At 37.0% G+C, this 18,367-nt stretch overlaps 1 protein-coding gene across 1 annotated transcript in view; it reads right to left on the bottom strand.

Moving 5' to 3' along the window:
- The window catches only part of PPME1 (protein phosphatase methylesterase 1), a 69,541-nt gene that overhangs the window by 32,704 nt on the left and 18,470 nt on the right, over positions 1 to 18,367 (bottom strand). Inside the window, exons 2-4 of the mRNA XM_037148679.2 lie at positions 13,820 to 13,913; positions 13,174 to 13,266; positions 1,753 to 1,810 (exon numbers count right to left, since the gene is read on the bottom strand). Coding sequence (XP_037004574.1) covers positions 1,753 to 1,810; positions 13,174 to 13,266; positions 13,820 to 13,913 — 245 coding nt within the window. The remainder of the gene's footprint in view (positions 1 to 1,752; positions 1,811 to 13,173; positions 13,267 to 13,819; positions 13,914 to 18,367) is intronic.

Raw genomic sequence — 18,367 nt, 5'->3', positions numbered from 1 at the left:
ATGTCCTGGAGGTTCCTAAGCCTCTCCTCTTTTTTTTGAATTGTTTCTTCATCCTTTTCTGTTTGGTCATTTTTTTCTTCCTTCTGGTCCACTCCATTGATTTGAGTCCCAGTTTCCTTTCCATTACTATTGGTTTCCTGTGCATTTCCATTCATTTCAATTAGTTTTGCCTTCATATGTTCCTCTAATTTGTGACTAAAATCAACCAGTTCTGTGAGCATCCTGATCACCAGTGTTTTGAACTGTGCATCTGAAAGTTTGGCTATTTCTTCATCACTTAGATTTATTGGCTCTGGGGCTCTGAGTTGTTCTTGAGCCATATTTTGATCTGTTTGTGCCTGTTAGGTATGAGGAGCGGAGCCTTAGTTGTTCACCAGGGTGGGGCCACACGGGTCACTGGTTTGTGACGCTGTATGTGGGGGCGGGGTCAGAGAGGGACAACGCGGTTCCCTCTTCCTCTTCCTGCCGCTGGGGCCTGCGTGGTCCGTCTCACTGCTAGCTCCTTCACCAGTTTATCTGGGCGTGAATGTGTGACCTCAATCAGTCCTAAGCGGGTCCACTGCCCTGCACCCTCGGTGGGTCCACCTGCTTCTCCAAACCTGGGATCCACCCACGGCTGCTGGCGCACCTGGGTCACACTCCCTGGCTGGTCCAGTGGATCTTTCCTGCCTGACCCCGCTCTGCTGCTGGCTCTGCCCCTTACCGGTTTTGGCTGAAATGTTCATTGTTGTCAGACTTCTGTGTAGTTCAATTTTCTGTGGTTTGGCTGCATTTTTGTTGCTAAAACTTTGTTGTTTTTAAACCTAGTTGTGAGAGGACGTGCAGTGCTTCCACCTACGCCTCCATCTTGGTGGAAGTCTATGTATTTGTTTTTACATGTTTAAACTTCAGTCACCTTCAAAGTTCTCTCCATCTGATGCAACACACCTATTGAGACATTTTTCCCAGGGCTCAAAATAGTTTTTGAACTTGTCAAGTTTTTATGCCTTTCAGTGCTTCTGATGTGTTTTTGGTTTCACCTCTTCCACACTGGCAAAATGTTTCCCATTGAGGACAATTTTTATCCAGGGAAACAAACAAACAAAAAAATGTCATTCAGGGCAAGCTCAGATGAATAGGGAGGGTGGGGCACAGGGGTCACACCATTTTTTATGGAAACTGCTGAACACTCAGTGCAGTGTGGGAAAGTGTGCTCGTAAATCACCCATCATGAAATGAGCAAATGTGATGGAAGAGTCTTTAAAAAAATTCACTGAAGCCCAATAGAGCCTCCCACAACAGCGCCAGCTGGTACACTGAAATAGGTGGGTTCCTAGAACACTCCCCTAGCAGGGGAAGCCTGTATTACACAAGGGACCTGCTTTCCAGAAGATTAATTCTGGAGTTATTTGGGTCCCCTTTCATATGGTGGGCTTAGCAAGAATTTTCTGTTATAGACATATCTTTATTGTTGGACACCCTAAAGAAGATAATACAGTAGCCTAAAAAAAAAAGATTTATTCACATTCCTCATACATCACAAGCATCAGAATTAGGTTACATTAAAGGGCATTTTCTTAGTGAAACAACAACCTATATATTTATGTATATTTATAAAATATTTACAAAAACTGCAAGCTAGAACTTCCCTCAAAAATGCCCAAATGAAACAGACCAAGTTATGTGATGGCTACACTGAAATTTGTAATATTTAATACTATTCAAAGGGCTTGGTAAATATGTTATTCAATCAGAATTAAGAACGTCACTCACCGTGACCTCGCAGATCCAAAGCCACAATCCTACATTGAACTCTACTAATGATGGCTGCCTAGGAGGAAAAGGAAAAGTAGTAAAATATATCTGGGTTAGCAAATCTTTCCCCATTACTGATAACTCTGTTGAATGAACTGCCATGAGGATTCAAAGATATCAAGACAATCAAAAGACGACTTTCCAATTTTAAGCAAAATTTTTTAAATGATGATTTTCTGCTTTTTTTGTTGCACATAACAGTTTTATACCAACTTCAAAATATGGTTTTCTCCAGCTAAATCTCTCTACGTACCTTAACTCTTCCTAGATTTTCATGAACACAGAGTGAGCATCTTTAAGCAATGATTCTGTGTTCTGCTATTATTATTTTCATCCATATTCTTTGGTTATCTTTTCCCTACTCTGGAAGGGAAATTCCCTAGATGAGGACCATGAGTGAGTTAATATCTTGGCTCAGGATATCACACAAATGTAACACTCAGATCATGAAATAACTCTGAAAGCAGTACAAGTTGTGAAGCCTACCAAAGATTCACCTAAGATAGATGCAGGAGGACACACAAGCTTGTACTGCAGTTAAATAAAAATATATTTAAAAAGAAATCATGTACCATGGGGAACTACAATTTTAGAGGTTTAAACAAAGCTGAAATAATTGGGAATCTTCTTCCTTAAATGAACTAAATTCTTTGATAATAATACATCATAACTAGTGTTAGCAAGTGCCATCAACATTTCTTAACTTTTAAGAACAAAACAAGAGACCCGTGTAGACTAACCCTTACATTTCATGAATGAAGAAACTGAGGCCACAAGAAAGGAAATTATTTGCTCAGGGTCATATAAAAAGTTAAGAGTAAATACATAACCACAATCAAGGTAAGTTACCAATATTCAAAGTGTAACACTCCTTCCTTCCTTCCTTCCTTTTCCTTCCTTCCTTCCTTCCTTCCTTCCTTCCTTCCTTCCTTCCTTCCTTCCTCCCTCCCTCCCTCCCTCCCTCCCTCCCTCCCTCTCTCTTCATTTATTTAAGAGAGAAGGGAAGGGATGGAGAAAGAAAGAGAAACAATGATGTGAGAGGGAAACATTGATCGGTTACCTCTTGCACACACTCTGACTGGGGACCAAACCCTCAGCCTAGGCACGTACCCTGACTGGGAATCAAACCAGCAACATTTAGTTTTGTGGGATGACTCCCAACTAACTGAGCCACACTGGTCAGGGCACAAGTCAGATTCCATAAATCACATTTTCCCCTCATATTATTTTTATTTTAAGTGATTAAATATATCACCTTGAATACATTCTTATTAAAATGCTGAAAACAGAAAAGAAACTCTTTGACTTGCTATCCAAATGTAGCCCTTTGTCATCTCTTTGTGTATTTCCCGTGATCTTTTCCTCCCAGCTTTATTATTATTGACATACATGTAAGTTTAAGGTGTACGATGTGATTTGATACAAATGTATACTGCAAAATGGTTACCAGAAGAATGTTAGTTGGCACCTCCATTCCCTCACATATTGTGTGTGTTGATAACATTTAAGATCTACTCTTTTAACAGCTTTCAAGTATAAAATATACTATAATTCATTATAGTCACCATGCCATACATTAGATCCCCAGAACTTACTCATCTTATAGATGGGAATTTGTACCCTTTTAACAATATTTCCCTATAGCTCCCGGCCTTCCAGCCCCAATCTCTATTCCTATGAGTTCAGCTCTTTTAGATTCTGCATACATGAAAACATACAGTATTTGTGTTTGTCTCTTTATTTCACCTAGCATAATGTGCTCAAGGTCCTCCATATTGTTGCAAAAGACAGGATACCCTTTTGTATGGCTGAATAATATTCCTCTGTGTGTGTGTATCATATTTTCCTTTTCCATTTATCCAATGATGGATGTTCAGGTTGTTTCCATGTCTTGGCTATTGTGAATAACACTGCTATGAACTTGTGGGTGCAGCTATCTCTTTGAAATAGTGTTTTCATTTCCTTTGAATATTATCCAGAAGTGGGACTGTTGGATCACATGGTAATTCTATTTTTAACTTTTTGAAGATGCTCCATACTGTTTTCCATGGCTGTAACCAATTTACATTCCCATCAACAGTGGACAAAGGTTCCCTTTTATTTCATGCAGCCTCACCAACATACTTGTCTCTTATCTTTTTATAATAGCCATTTCAACAGTTGTGAGGTAATAGATATCTCATTGTGGTTTTAATTTGCATTTTCCTGAAGATTAGTGATGGCGACCATCTTTTCTTGCACCTGTTGGCCATTTATATTCTTCTTTGGAAAAATGTCTACTCAAGTTTTTTGCACATTTTTAATCAGATTTTATTTTGCTACTGAGTTGTATGAGTTCCTTATATATTTGGATATTAACCCCTTATCAGATAGATGGTTTTCAAATATTTGCTTCTATTCTGTAGGTTGCATTTTCATTTTGCTATTTTGTTTTGTTTGCTTACAGAACACTTTTTGTTTATTTATTTTTTAAGACAAGAGGGGAAGAGAGGGAGAAAGTGAGGAAGAGAAACATCAATGTGTGGTTGCTCTGGTGCACCCCCTACTGGGCACCTGACCTACAATGCGGCATGGGCCCTGACTGGGAATCGAACCAGCAACCCTTTGGTTCACAGGCCAGCGCTCAGTTCACTGAGCCATATCAGCCAGGACAAGATCCTTTTTAGTTTGATGTAGTCCCACTTGTTTATGTTTGCTTTTAGTGTTATATCCAAAAAATAATTGCCAAGGCCAATCAATGTCAAGTGGCTTTTTCCTTGTTTCTTTCCAGTAGTTTTACAGGTTCAGGTCTTACATTTAAGTCTCTAACACATTTTAAGTTACTCTTAGTGAGTGTTGTAAGATAGGGATACAATTTCATTCTTCTGTATGTGGGTTAGCCAGTTTTCCCAGCACCATTTATTTAAAAAAGACTATTCTTTCCCATTGAATCTTCCTGGTTCCCTTGTCAAATATTACTTGATCATACAATGCGTGGGTATCAGAGATCTTGATTCTGTTTCACTGGCCTGTTTTTAATGCCATATTGTTTTGATTACTATAGCTTTGTAATAAAATTTGTAATCAGAAATTGGGATGCTTTTAGCTTTAATTCCAATCTAAGTGCTTCAAATGAGTTATTTAACTTTCTCCTCCCAAGTCTTATTCAAACATAATTCTCATCATGTTACAGGTGAGGACATTTTACAAAGGGATTAAATAACTTGCCTAGGGCCAAACAGCTATTAAATGGTGATGCCAAGATTAAAATCCAAGCAGCCTGGTGCTAGGTGATTCTCAACTCTGGTTGCCTAACAGAATTATATAGGAAGCTTTAGGAAATACTACTGCCCAAGCTAACCCATCAGAAATTCTGATTTGTCTGAGAGATCTGGGGTGGGGCCATGATAGCTACACATTTTAGAGTTCCCCAGGTGACTCTAATAATTCTAAGTTCAGCCCAGTCCTAGACTAGAGCAAGTAAAATCTAAGCTGTAATAACATGGTTATATCACTTTGCTATCTCGCCTTATTATCAACCTGAGAAGTAGGCTGGGAAAATATCAGTACAATTTTTGTAGCTGACTAAACAGGTTCTGGAAGGCACACGAAGCACTGGTGAAGGTGTGGAGAAACAGGCACCCTCACAAACACGAGATCCTTGAATTTTTAAATTTTGGCTAATTTGATGGGTGAAAAGTGTTATTCTTCTACTTTATATTTTCCTCATTAATAGTAAGATAGACCCATTTTTATAAGTTTATATATCTTCCTCTGTTACTTTTGTGTCTTCCGCAATAGATTCTGTAAACTCATCTTAAACTGAGTGTCTGGGTAAAGCACTTTATCAAGAACTGCACATCTTGTTTATTGTCACAACCACCCTATTAACTACATGGTATTATACTCATTTTACAGGTTAAGAAACTAAAGCTTGGTAGATTAAGCTATTTTAAGATTCAAACCTCAGTCTGTTTCAAATGACTCTTAAAATCTTTGCTGTGTTATATGAACATATGTGTCATCTCCATTTTTCCTATTAGACTTAAATCATAATATGAACAAGAGAACAGCAAATATGTTTGATTCTCCACTGTATCCACAGCACCCAGCATAACGCCTGATACAATCCAGGGGGTTAACAAGTAGTTTCCGATTGGCTAATCTTGTCAAAGCGTGAACTCTCAATGGGAGGGCTGGGGGACACAGAAGAAAGTTTGGGGATAATAAATGTTATGGAAGGAGACTTGACTTGGTATGGTGAATACAATACAAATACAGATGATGTGTCACAGAACTGTATACCTGAAACATATATAGTTTCATAAACCCATGTCACCTCAATAAATTCAATTAAAAATTTTTAAAAAGGTGAACTCTCATTCTTCGACCTAGTAGAAGCACAATACCTGAAATATAGAATATACTCAGTAAATATATGCTACCTGAGTTGAATTAACTGGAAGAAGCAACAGGATTCAACAAACACTGCAGATTCAGTTCCTGGCTTCAATCAATTAACACTTGTGACCAATCACAAGTCCCTCAGAGGTACCAAACCTGAAAATAATTAACTGGAAGCCAGCAAAATTTAGCCTGCTGAGGCTGCATCTATTAATGAGCTCCCTCTGTTCCCTTTCTCTCTCAGCCAAACTTTGATTTCTGCTTAGTTCTGGATTCTCTCGCAGCAATAGGCCAGTCTGTTTTACCCAGTACTTGCGGATAGAAAGGTTTAGAGTAGCCCTAAATATTGTACCACCCACCCTATATGATCAAATTTAACTGTTGTTAATTCTTTATTTTTAATCTTCACCTAAGGACATGCTTATTGATTTTTTAGAGAAGGGGAAGGAAGGGAGAGAAACAGCAATGTGAGAGAGAAACACCTATCAGTTACCTCTCATACGCACCCCAGTTGGGGACCAAGCATGCAACCCAGGCATGTGCCCTGACCAGGAATTGAACCCATAACCCTTCAGTTTACAAAATGAGGCTCCAACCAACTGAGCCACAGCAGCCAAGAATTGTTAAAGAATAACAATTCTTTATTTCTTGGTTACATTCAGTATGTTAGTCATTGCTAATATACTGAATTCCAAAAAATTAATTTTCCATAGATCTAAAGTTTACTCTTTAAACACCGTAATTTCCCTCTCTTAGCTATCACCCTTTAATCAAAAAGTATCACACGTACACACACACACACGTGTTTTTTTCCTCCTGTTCCTAAAGCCAAAAATAGAAATGCTTTCTCTTGGTAGTTAATAGAACTTGTTCAGGCGAATCTCTGGTATCCCCCACAAGACCCACAAAACATTTAATGCAAAAATGATCCAGAGATTTTATAAAATAATGGCTAAGAAGGAACTTCAGGATACATTCACAATTAACTACCATATGCATTATACTAGTACACTACTACCAAGACGATGCTCACTGTTCTTCTGTAGAGGACTTTGTCTGCTTTGAAATTGCCCCGGTCTTTAGAAGTTCTGCCTTATGTGTGTCAAAAATATCTCTCTACGGTCTCTGCCCTGAGTCTCCACTCAGGCAGTGAGGAACTGGTCTTCAGAGAAAACTGACACTGCAGGCAGACACAGGTAGGTTTGAGTGTTGGTGCTATGACTGGCTATTATTTCTCTAAATTCCAATGTTCTCATCTGCCTAACCTCACAGAAATATAAGAAGAATTAAATGAAATCATGTAGGTAAGCACAGTACCTGGCACATAATAAATGTTTAAAATATTTGGTTGATTTTTTAAAAATTAGTATTACAGCTGAAAGCAAATATTACGCCTCCCAAGTCTGCTTTTCTCAGGCCAAACATTTCAGTCTGTTCACTGAATGCTATGATTTCAAGTACTCTCATCTTGCCTACTCTTTTTTGGACAAGTTTCAGTTTGCCAATCTCCTTTGAACTTGTGGGAGACAGAACTGAATATAACCTTGAATACAACTTTTGAAATATAGTTTGAAATCTTTCCTTTGAAAAAAGTGTCTAGTAAAAAGAATCAATCTTTATGTTGCAGAAGTAATAAAAGAGAGCGTACAAATGATAGAAAACAGAAAAAGATTTTCCACAGTGTCCAGGGGAAGTGTTTTAAATGACTGTATATTATCTTGTCTTATAGATACAAACAGTTTATTTAGCCATTTGCTGTTGGACACTGGGATTATTAATTTTAGAGAAATAGCTTTTCCTGCATTTGGTATTTTTCCTTAGAACAGATTCTTAGAAGTACGATTTATGTGTCAAATGGTATAAATATCTGATGATTCAATCACAGTGTAAATTACTTTCCCAAAGAGCTCTTCTGACAACACCACCAACAATGTTTGCAAGTATTTTTTTCTGGTACCTATGCCAACATTGAGGATTGGTTCTGAAAAATATTAATTTGATACATAAAGAAATGGTACTTCCTATGAATTGTAACTGATTACTAGTGCAAATGAACAGTCTCTGCTTATTCAACATAACTATCTAGTCAGGCAGGTCCTTTGGCCTCATGTCTCCTGAAGTTTGGGATTTGTTTTAATCATCTCATACAACTTCTGTATATATCAGCCATATGTAAATGACTTATTGGCATTTAACAAAGCCTTTAGGAAAATTACACACTTTTCTGCTTTCTTAAACAGAATATAATGAACAAAACTTAACCTCTGTTAATTGTTCAAAGTTGGTATTAACTTATTCAAGGAAGAGCTATTGAGCATCAACTCCATGCCAGGCCCTGGGCACTAGACATACAAGGGTGAATAAAACAGTCTCTGCTCTCAAAGGTCTCATGATCTAGCATCACAAATATCAACCAGAGTTGTTCATCTCTTTCTTTGTCTGTCAGTATACTTGTCCTCCTATGCTAGTGCCTTTGTGCTTCTATTTTATGCCTAATGTTACCAATTATTATCTGGGTGAAAGTCTGAGGGAAATTCTGCCTCTCGTGATTAAAAGGTCCTTGAGCAATTTATTCCTGCTATTTGTCAGAGCTGCATCTGGATTCACAGACATGTTCCAGTGTTGAGGAAATATGAACTCTAGAATCCAGTCAATTGCAAGAGCACTAACTTTCATATATCAATTTTTATTTTCAAAGCACAGTCACATATAAACACATTCAGCAGGCTGGTACACTGTCAGGAATAACTACAAAAAAGGGCAGGTAATATAACTGGCTAAAGTCCCAGCTATAAAGTTAATTGAGTGGTGGGGAATTCCCTTGGTTGTACCAGTAAACCAGGTAAGCAACTGGGACACAATATCTATAAAGGAGTTTCACAAAGTGTGAGAATCAGCAGATACTTTGGATTCAATTGTTCCTGATGTTTTAGAAAAAAGGAATCAAGTGGTCAAATACATTTGAAAGACATGGTTGAAATTAACTAGATTTATTGAAGAACACCCTAAAGGCTTTAATAATATGCTGATATGTGGGATGAATTTCCAAGTTAGGTATAAAAAAAAAGAATATTGTATGCAATGTTTCTCAAACCCATTTAATCACAAAATCACTACTTCATTAATTTTTCATGGAATTTGTTACTTGTAGACTATATTTTGGTAAAAGAACTAGAGATATCTGCTAAAATGACACAAGTATAATAATGTCAGCAACTATTTATCAATTACCTCCTCTATGTCAGGCTCTTTCCATATTATTTCATTGTCCCAATTGATGGGTTGAAATTATTTAATATCAGTACACGTCAATAGCTTATAATAATACTTACACAGGCTTTACAATCTACAAAGTTCTCATAGCCACTACTTCACATAATCTTCAAATAAACTCTGAGGTATAAGAGGAATATATTTGGAGAACAAAGGCTTATGTGGCTTTCTCAAGGGCTTGAGTAGCTTCCTCAAGGACATACTACTAGTACTGGTGAAACTGGAGCTAGAAATCACATCTTCGGACTTCTACTTCATTGTTCCTTCTCTCAGTGTCAAAAGCAATAACTGTTTCGTGAAAAGTCTATTCTAGCCCTATCTAGACCCCTTATCTCTAAGGTCTCTGAATACTCAAATAGGTAATATCAGCTCTGATTTTGCATTAGACTAGGAGGGAGCTACTCAAAAGTTCAAAGTATATATAGTTACTTGTGTAATTCTCTTCAAATTTTACAAAATCCTGTAACCCATTAAGCACTATCCTTGGAATAAAGCTTTTCCTATCCACAGACTACCTTTCACCGAATTTCTTATGAGACAGAGCCTGCAGTCACTACCCCTAGGCAAGTTTCAACCCAGTTGTCTGCACATAACATGACAATTAAGATGGTGCCTCTTTCCTCTCCCCAGTCACACATCTCTTTCCTTCCATGTCTCCAACATGTTAAGCTGCCCAGTGACAGTGTAGTATTTTAGAGCAGAGCCAGGCAAGTCATTGTACAGGAGTCATCTCTGGTGGCTCTGACCTTGGTTCAGGGCAACTAGGGCATATTTATTTCTATAACTGATAAGTTAGGAAGATATTGCTGTTAACTGCTCATTCAAAAAACATTCCCTGAGCATACAATACAAGGCAGGCAAAAATAAACCATGATCTTTGCCTCTAAAAAACCTTACAATTTAGTTGAGGAATGTAAATGACTAAATATACTAAATATAAATGACTATGCTACTAAGGACTGGAAATGTGGCTAGTCCAAACTGAGATGTGCTCGACTGAGATGTGCTATAAGTATAAAATAATACACACTGGATATCAAAGACAGTGTAAAAAATAATGTGAAATATGTCAACAGTAATTTTTACATTACCTTTTAGAATGATAAAATTTTTAGTATAATGAATTAAATAAAATATATATTAAAATTAGCCCTGCCTGGTGTGGCTCAGTGGATTGAGCACCAGCCTGTGAACCAAAAGGTCACTGGTTTGATTCCCAGTCAGGGCACATGCCTGAGTTGTGGGCTCCCCAAGTTAGGGGTATGCAAGAGGCAACTAATCAATATATCTCTCACACATCAATGTGTCTCTCCTCTTTCTCCTTTCCTTCCCCAATCTCTAAAAATAAATAAATAAAACCTTTAAAAAATAAAGTATATGTTAAAATTAATTTCACCTGTTTAATGTCCCTATTAGGAAATTTAAAATTACATATACGGCTTGCATTCTCTCTCTAATGGACAATACATGTCTAGAGACATAAAACAGCCTGGCATGTGTAAGCAAATCATACAGCCATGTCCTAAAGCAAAAGAAAGGAAGTAAACAAACAACAGGGACTAATCATTTAATCATTTAATACAGTTGAATAAATACCTATGTTTCAAGAATTATTTCAGGCATCTGGAAAACAAAAAAGAGTAAGACATTTTCCCTGTTCTCAAGGAACATAGTCTAATAAATGAGACCAGAAGGTGATTTTATATATTCAATCCCAATAATCCTGCCAGAAATAAAATTATATATTCGGAAGCCTCCTTAACTATATAGCCATCTGGCTCCAAGTATCTAGGGCTACATTCCTAATTGCTCCCATTTTATATTCTTCAGACTCCCTAGTGGTTAATAGAGGAAGTGTGTATATCTGTTTGATACACGTAAGGAAGTATGACAATTTCACTTTAGACAGGAATGTTGCTAGGATCTTCCTTTGCAGTGTCTCTCTGTGCACGTGGACTGTCCAATCCCAGAGTCAAGGATATTAGTAAGATCTAAAACGAACAGCATTCACATAGACACTTATCCTCTACTCCAGACCAGGGTATCATCAACCAAATACTGCTTACTTCCTCGTAGCTCACTAGTACTATTAAAATACAAAATATTATTTGTATAAAAGAAGAAATATTTTCCAAATACTGATGGGACATCTCCATGTATAAAGTATTACAATAAGCTCTATGAGGGAGACAAATAAAAAACTGACATTATCTCTAGCTAAAGCACCTGGGTAGAATATGTCTGTTTATCCATTCTTAAATGAGTGAGCTACAGACCCCCACTTTTTTTTAAAGACTTTATTTTTAGACAGAAGAGAAGGGTGGGAGAGAGGAAGAGAAACATCAGTGTGTGGTTACCTCTTGTGCACCCCCTATTGGGGACCTAGCCTGCAACCCAGGCATGTGCCCTGACTGGGAATCAAACTGGCAGCCTTTTGGTTTGCTGGCCAGTGCTCAATTTACTGTGCCACACCAGCCAGGGTGACAGACCCCCACTTTTGAGAAGGCACAAATTCCATCCCCTTTATCCCAATGAAATATATATATAAACTAGGATTTGATCTCAAAAGCATACAAAGAACTAGTAAGACTCCACACCAGGAAGACAAACAATATAATTAAGAAATAAGCAAAGGACCTTAACAGATACTTCTCCAAGGAGGAAATAAAGAGGGCCCAGAGACATAAAAGAATGCTCAACATCACTAGCTATCAGAGATGCTAATTAAAACCACAATGAGATACCACTTCACACCATCATTAATGGCCATCATTAACAAATCAACAAGTGCCGGTAAGGTTGTGGAAAAAAGGGAACCCTAATGCACTGTTGGTTGGAACCCAGACTGCTACAGCCACTATGGAAAACAGTATGGAATTTCCTCAAAAAAAACTGAAAATGGAACTGCCTTTTGATCCAGTGATTCCAGTGCTGGGATTATACCCTAAGAATCCTGAAACATCAATTCAAAAGAACCTAAAAATCCCAATGTACACAGCTAAGTGCTGGAAACAGCCTAAGTGCCCATCAGTAAATGAATGGATCAAAAAACTGTGGTACATTTACACAATGGAATACTACTCAGCAGAAAGAAAGAAGGAACGCCTACCCTTCACAGCAGCATGGATGGAACTGGAGAGCATTATACTAAGTGAAGTAAGCCAGGCGGTGAAAGACAAATAACATATGATCTCACCTATAAGAGGAACCTAATCAACAAAACAAACCAGTGGGCAAAATAGAACCAGAGGCATGGAAATAAAGAACAAACTGACAGTGACCAGAGGGGAGGGGGAAGGAGGATCATGGGGGAAAGGAGGGGAAGAGTTAAATAAAGGATCATGTAGAAAGGACCCATGGGCATGGACAACAGGGTGGGGATTGACTGTGGGAACAGGGGAGTGAAGGGTGCGTGGGGGACAGGGAGTGCAATGGGAGGGAAATGTATTTACCTGTAATCAAACAATGATAAAAAATATGATACATATATATATATAACATTTTATAAACTGAAGAATTCATGCACTGAAACCCACCCAGTTTAGAATCTCCAGTTTATCTTTGGCCTACCATGATAAATATAAAATCGACCGACAGACATCCATAACATTCTTACATCAAGTCATATGACAGTACAGAAGGAAGAGTTAGGCTAGTCTAATTCACCCAGAAGTAAACAATAATTTTGCTAACATCAACTTCTACTATCAACGACTTACTTACCGTGAACACAGCCCAGGAAAGGGCAGAATGGCCTCCTCCATGCAGAAGGAGTAGGACAGGACCCTCCGAACCACTCTTATAAACTCGAAAAGTGTATGAATAGTTAAAGAAAACTTATCTAAGCTTTTGTTCACTGAAGTTTTTTATTAATTACTCATAATTATGCTGCTTAGAAAACTCATGCAGCACCAAGCTACATGCAAACTTCCAAACTTCCAAACTTAAAGGACACTTAAAGAGAAGTTTCTGAAATACCAAACCTGTTTTTGAAGCATGGGCTCAGTGTGACTGTTTTTCAATAGGAAAAAAAGATTCTCTTTGTGCCTCTGAGGACACAGTTCCTGGTTTCTATATACTAAAAACCAGTTCAACTCACTTAATTTATGAAAATTTCCCCTGGGCCATTAAGATATATATCAGTTTCAGAAATTTAATTCTTAATCCTTTCCCCATGCATTAGACAATTATAAGCAAGTAAAATATTGGCATTGACTTATACGTAATATTTCATACTGCATAAAATAACAGGTGAAGAATAAAAATGAAATAAACAATAGGAATAAAGAATATTTCAGGAACTACACAAGTTTTCTAACTTAAACAACACTATAAGCTTACTGAAGAATAGCCACTTTGCAAAGGATATATCCTTCCCAGTTTCATTCTCTACTTCTACATCTTCCATGGACTCAAAGTACTGACTCCAAGGAACAGGAGAAAAGTCCCGTTTTCTTCCAGGGCTAAAGAAATAAAAAGAGGGAGAGAGATTTCAAGTAAAAAATAGTTATGCATGAAAAGATAAAATCTTGATCAAATAAATGCTAAATGCAAGTCTGAAATGAAAATAATGAGGGTATTTCCCCTTAAAGATATGGAAGAGTTCTCATATACAAAGCAGCACATTAAAAATGTGTTTCTAAAAGTTCAAATACTTTTAAGAGTAAAAATTTTAGGGTTGGAAGAAATTCATTAGTTTCTTTTCATCACCAATGTGTCCCGTGTATACACACACAACAAAACCCAATAGACCTTTCTCCTTGTTCTTGGCTATAGGCTCATTCTTAATCCTCTCAACCTACTTAAATATCATTCCTATTACAATCACTTTTGGTCACTTAATGCTTCTTCATACCTTTAATACCTCACATAATTTCATGCTATCATTTCTCAACCAATAAATACTCAATTTCACAGAAGGCAAACTGGTAAAATATTAATGCCTTGAATTTCTAGAAATTTATCTGAATACATGCTCACAAAGAAGTGAAATGACTTATCTATTCAATGTAGCATTGTCTGTTGCAGAAAAAAATTGAGAACAACCTAAATACCCACCCAAAGGTGAATGACTAAAATAAATTGTAAACAGAGAAATACTATTTAGTTGTTAAAAGGAAACATTTATTTATTTCTGAAACATTTATATACTGATAAAATTCTTCATATATGGGAAAGATACACTTGTTAAGTACATATTAACAAGTACTTAATGGTAATATGGCACATATTACCATTTGGATAAAAATGGGAAATGTGTATAAATCCGATTGCTTATATAAATTTAGAATATCTCTGAAAGAACACTGGTATAACATTGATGGTATCACGGGAGATGAGAGGGACAATCTTCAATGTATATCTCTTATCTTTTGATATTTGAACTATGTATTTAAAAATGTAAGACTATTTTAAAATAAACATAAGCAATAAATGTATATTTAAAACCTGTCTTCAACCTTGGATGGAACACAAAAAAGAAATCCTGAGCTTTCCCCTATTTCCACACCTATTCTTCTCACCAGTAATAGAGGAAGTTCAGAATTCTATGAGCAGAAATCATTATCTCCTGCCAGACATTTTCCTGCATAGGGATAAATGGAGAATAGGTACGAAGTATCACACAAAGCCCCTTTAAGATTTAAGTTAATACAAAATCACTTTAGGTTGACAATAATACTGGAAAGAATTACAATTGAGCAGCTGGGTGGTCAGGTTTGTATTCTTTCAAAAGTCAAGTATTTATTGACTATCTATTCTCTTGTAGGCATTAGAACATGTCAGAAGTTCTTAATTTACATAACAATAAAATCACCCGGGAAAGTTTTTCTTTTCTTTTTTCTTTTTTGATTTTATTTTACTTTAATTGTTGTCCAAGTACAGTTTTCTGCCTTTTCCCCCATCCAAGCCCACACCCCAAACCTCCCCACCTCCCTCCCATTTCCACGCCCCGCCTTGTTATTGTCCATGTGTCCTTTAAAGATGTTCCTGCAACCCTTTACCCTTTTCCCCTGAAATTCCCTCCCCTCTCCCCTGTAGGGTCTCACTCCTAAAAATTGATTTAAATGGTATGATGTGTGACAAAGCACTACTTCTTTTCAATCCTCACCCAACGGTATGTTTTTATTAATTTTAGAGAGAGAGGAAGGGAGAGTAAGAGAGAAACATCTATCGATTGTCTCCCATACATGCCTGCACCATGAGCGGGGATAGAACTCACAAGCTACTAATAAGCCCTGACTGGGAATCAAAGCTGCCTTCTTTTCGTGCACAAGCTGATGCTCCAACCAACTTAGCCACCCAACCAGTCAGGCCAGCACTAATTTTAACGTCCTCCAAGTTGAGGGGTGGTAGGAATATAAAAGTAGAGTATATGATTTGGAATAGGAGAAGGATTCAAATTTTCCACAGTTCCTACTATTTTCCTATAATCTGCTACAAATTCCTAAGACAGTATGGGCTTGAGCAAGTGCAAATTACTTACACTCATTCTGCTTTGGATTGCAGTAACTAAATACATATATTTTAAAAGAATCTAATATACCTGCTATTTGATAGTTGCTCAGTAAATGAGCAATCCTATCTTCTGATAGAAAAACTGCCTTTGTGAAAGTAAACTACAACTTCAACCTAGACCTGTTTTTTTTTCGTTTGCTGGCTGCACTTAAACTCCTACTAAAAAACTAAAAGCAGAACTCTTAATTCTACCTATTCACCAGTCACAAATACATTACACATACGTGAATTTTAAATATAACCACGACAACATGGCATGCCAAACATGTTACAATGGATTCTAAGGATCTGTTATGAGTAGATTTGATATCTCTACAGTAATCGTACCTAACATTCACTATATATTACAGTAAGTCACTGTGTAAAGTAATTTACAGGCATGCTTCCATTTAATCCTCACAAAATTTTGAGTTATTTTTATCACCATTTCACAGATGAAAAACAGAATTACAGATATAAAGTAACTTGTCCAAGGTTATACAACTACTAAGTGGCAGTGATGGCATTTAAATCTAGTTCAAACCATCACTCTTCAAACCTTCTGCTTTCTACCCCAATGCTATATTAATAATTCTCACATTCTTCTTTTCCTCTCCGGCTCTCTCATTTATGCTTCTGAAAAGTATTAAGGCTTTAGGGCATATTATCAAAGGTTTCTTTTTCAGATTGTAAATAGGGCTGACTTCGTCAAGGCCACAGAAACTTTACAAGTTGGCTAGGCATCAGTTAAAGGAAAATTACTTCTTGCCCTGACTGGTGTGGCTCAGTGAATTGGGCATCTCCTGCAACCCAGTCAGGATTCCCAGTCAGGGCACTTGTTTGGATTGCAGGCCAGGTGCCTGGTTGGAGCCATGTGAGAGGCAACTGATCTATGTTTCTCTTTCTCTTTCTCCCTTCCCCCCTCTCTAAAAATAAATAAGTAAAATCTTTTTTTAAGGAAAATTACTTCCTATAAACAGAAATTCTCCCTAAGAGAATATCTTTTGCTTCTAATCTCCTTCATTAAAAAAAAGTTTCAGGGACCACCCAACTTATACAAACATATAAGCAATTCCCATTTGGTAAGAGCCAACAATATATACCTCCAAAGGTTGTTCCTACTCCCAGATATTCTTCTGGAATAATTGTAACATCTTCATTTGAACATGTAATTGTTTATACACTCCACGACTTTACGTAATTTTGCAACCAATGTTAGAAATGAAGTAGATAGCAAAGACCTTACATTAATCTTTACATACTAGTAAGATAATGCTTGTTAAGAAACTAATGTCAAATACTTAAATTTCTAACATATACAGAAACAAATAACCTAAGAGGTATGGCTAAAGTGCTGTGAATGTTGAAAGGAGGAAAGATTACTTTCAGCTGAAGAAATTTTCCTTTGCGCTTCAAAGGAAAAATAACTTTTAAGCTAGGCACTGAAGAACAGACAGAATTTGAACTAATAGAAATAGGGAGGAATAAAGAAGACATTTAAGGCACAGAGAAGGGCACAAATAAGGGTCTGGTATGGTGCCTGTCATAGATGACAATGATAGACAAAATTTTAAAAATAGCTAACTGCAATACATGGGAATAAGAACAGCAGTTTGGAAAAACTAAAAGGAGCTGATACAACTAAAAGCAGATAGTGGAGATGGAATAGTTATTAGAAATAATAAAGTAAGAAATTATGTCCTTTTTCTGATATTTGTGTGTTGGGGTCCCAAAAGTCAAAGAGGGTTTAGATGGTGCTGTAGAAAATGAGGAGCCAATAAAATGTACAAATTATTTTTAGAAAAGATCAATGTGGGGAAAAGTACAAGATGAACTTGATTCTGGAAATTATTATGTTGCAACAACTTGGTTAGAATATGAGAGTCTAGACTAGCAATGAAATTAAAAAGAACAAAAACATAGAAAGACCTTTCAAAAAAAAAACAACAAATCTCAGAAATGTTAAAGCTATGAAAGACAGCAGAATCAAAGTCAAGTCTAAAGTTTTGAACTAAGATAAATTTTAAGTCATACAATTTATAAATAAAAATCTACTTTGGAACATGAATATGTAGAGAGAATTTTTTTTAAGATTTTATTTATTTATCTTTATAGGGGAAGGGAAGGAAAGAGGGAGAGAAATATCAATGTGTGGTTGTCTCTTGTGTGTCCCCTGTTGGGAACTGGCCTGCAACCTAGGCATGTGCCCTGACTGGGAATCGAACCGTGGTTGCTTGATTCCCAGGCCCGTACTCAATCCACTGAGCTACACCAGCCAGGGCCTATATAGAGAGAATTTTTGATGTCACAATTAAGTTTATTTCAAACCCACCAAAAATTAATGTAATTTTCTTCCACCTCCTGCTACCAGAGGGAGGAATTTGGCAGAGAGGGCACGAAATGGTGTTGTGAGAAACACAAA

Source organism: Artibeus jamaicensis, unplaced genomic scaffold, assembly GCF_021234435.1.
Source record: "Artibeus jamaicensis isolate MK-2021 breed Jamaican fruit bat unplaced genomic scaffold, CSHL_Jam_final contig_64, whole genome shotgun sequence".
Taxonomy (NCBI): domain Eukaryota; kingdom Metazoa; phylum Chordata; class Mammalia; order Chiroptera; family Phyllostomidae; genus Artibeus; species Artibeus jamaicensis.
The sequence above is the reverse complement of the archived record's forward strand: the minus strand, read 5'-3'. Positions and strand labels throughout refer to the sequence as shown.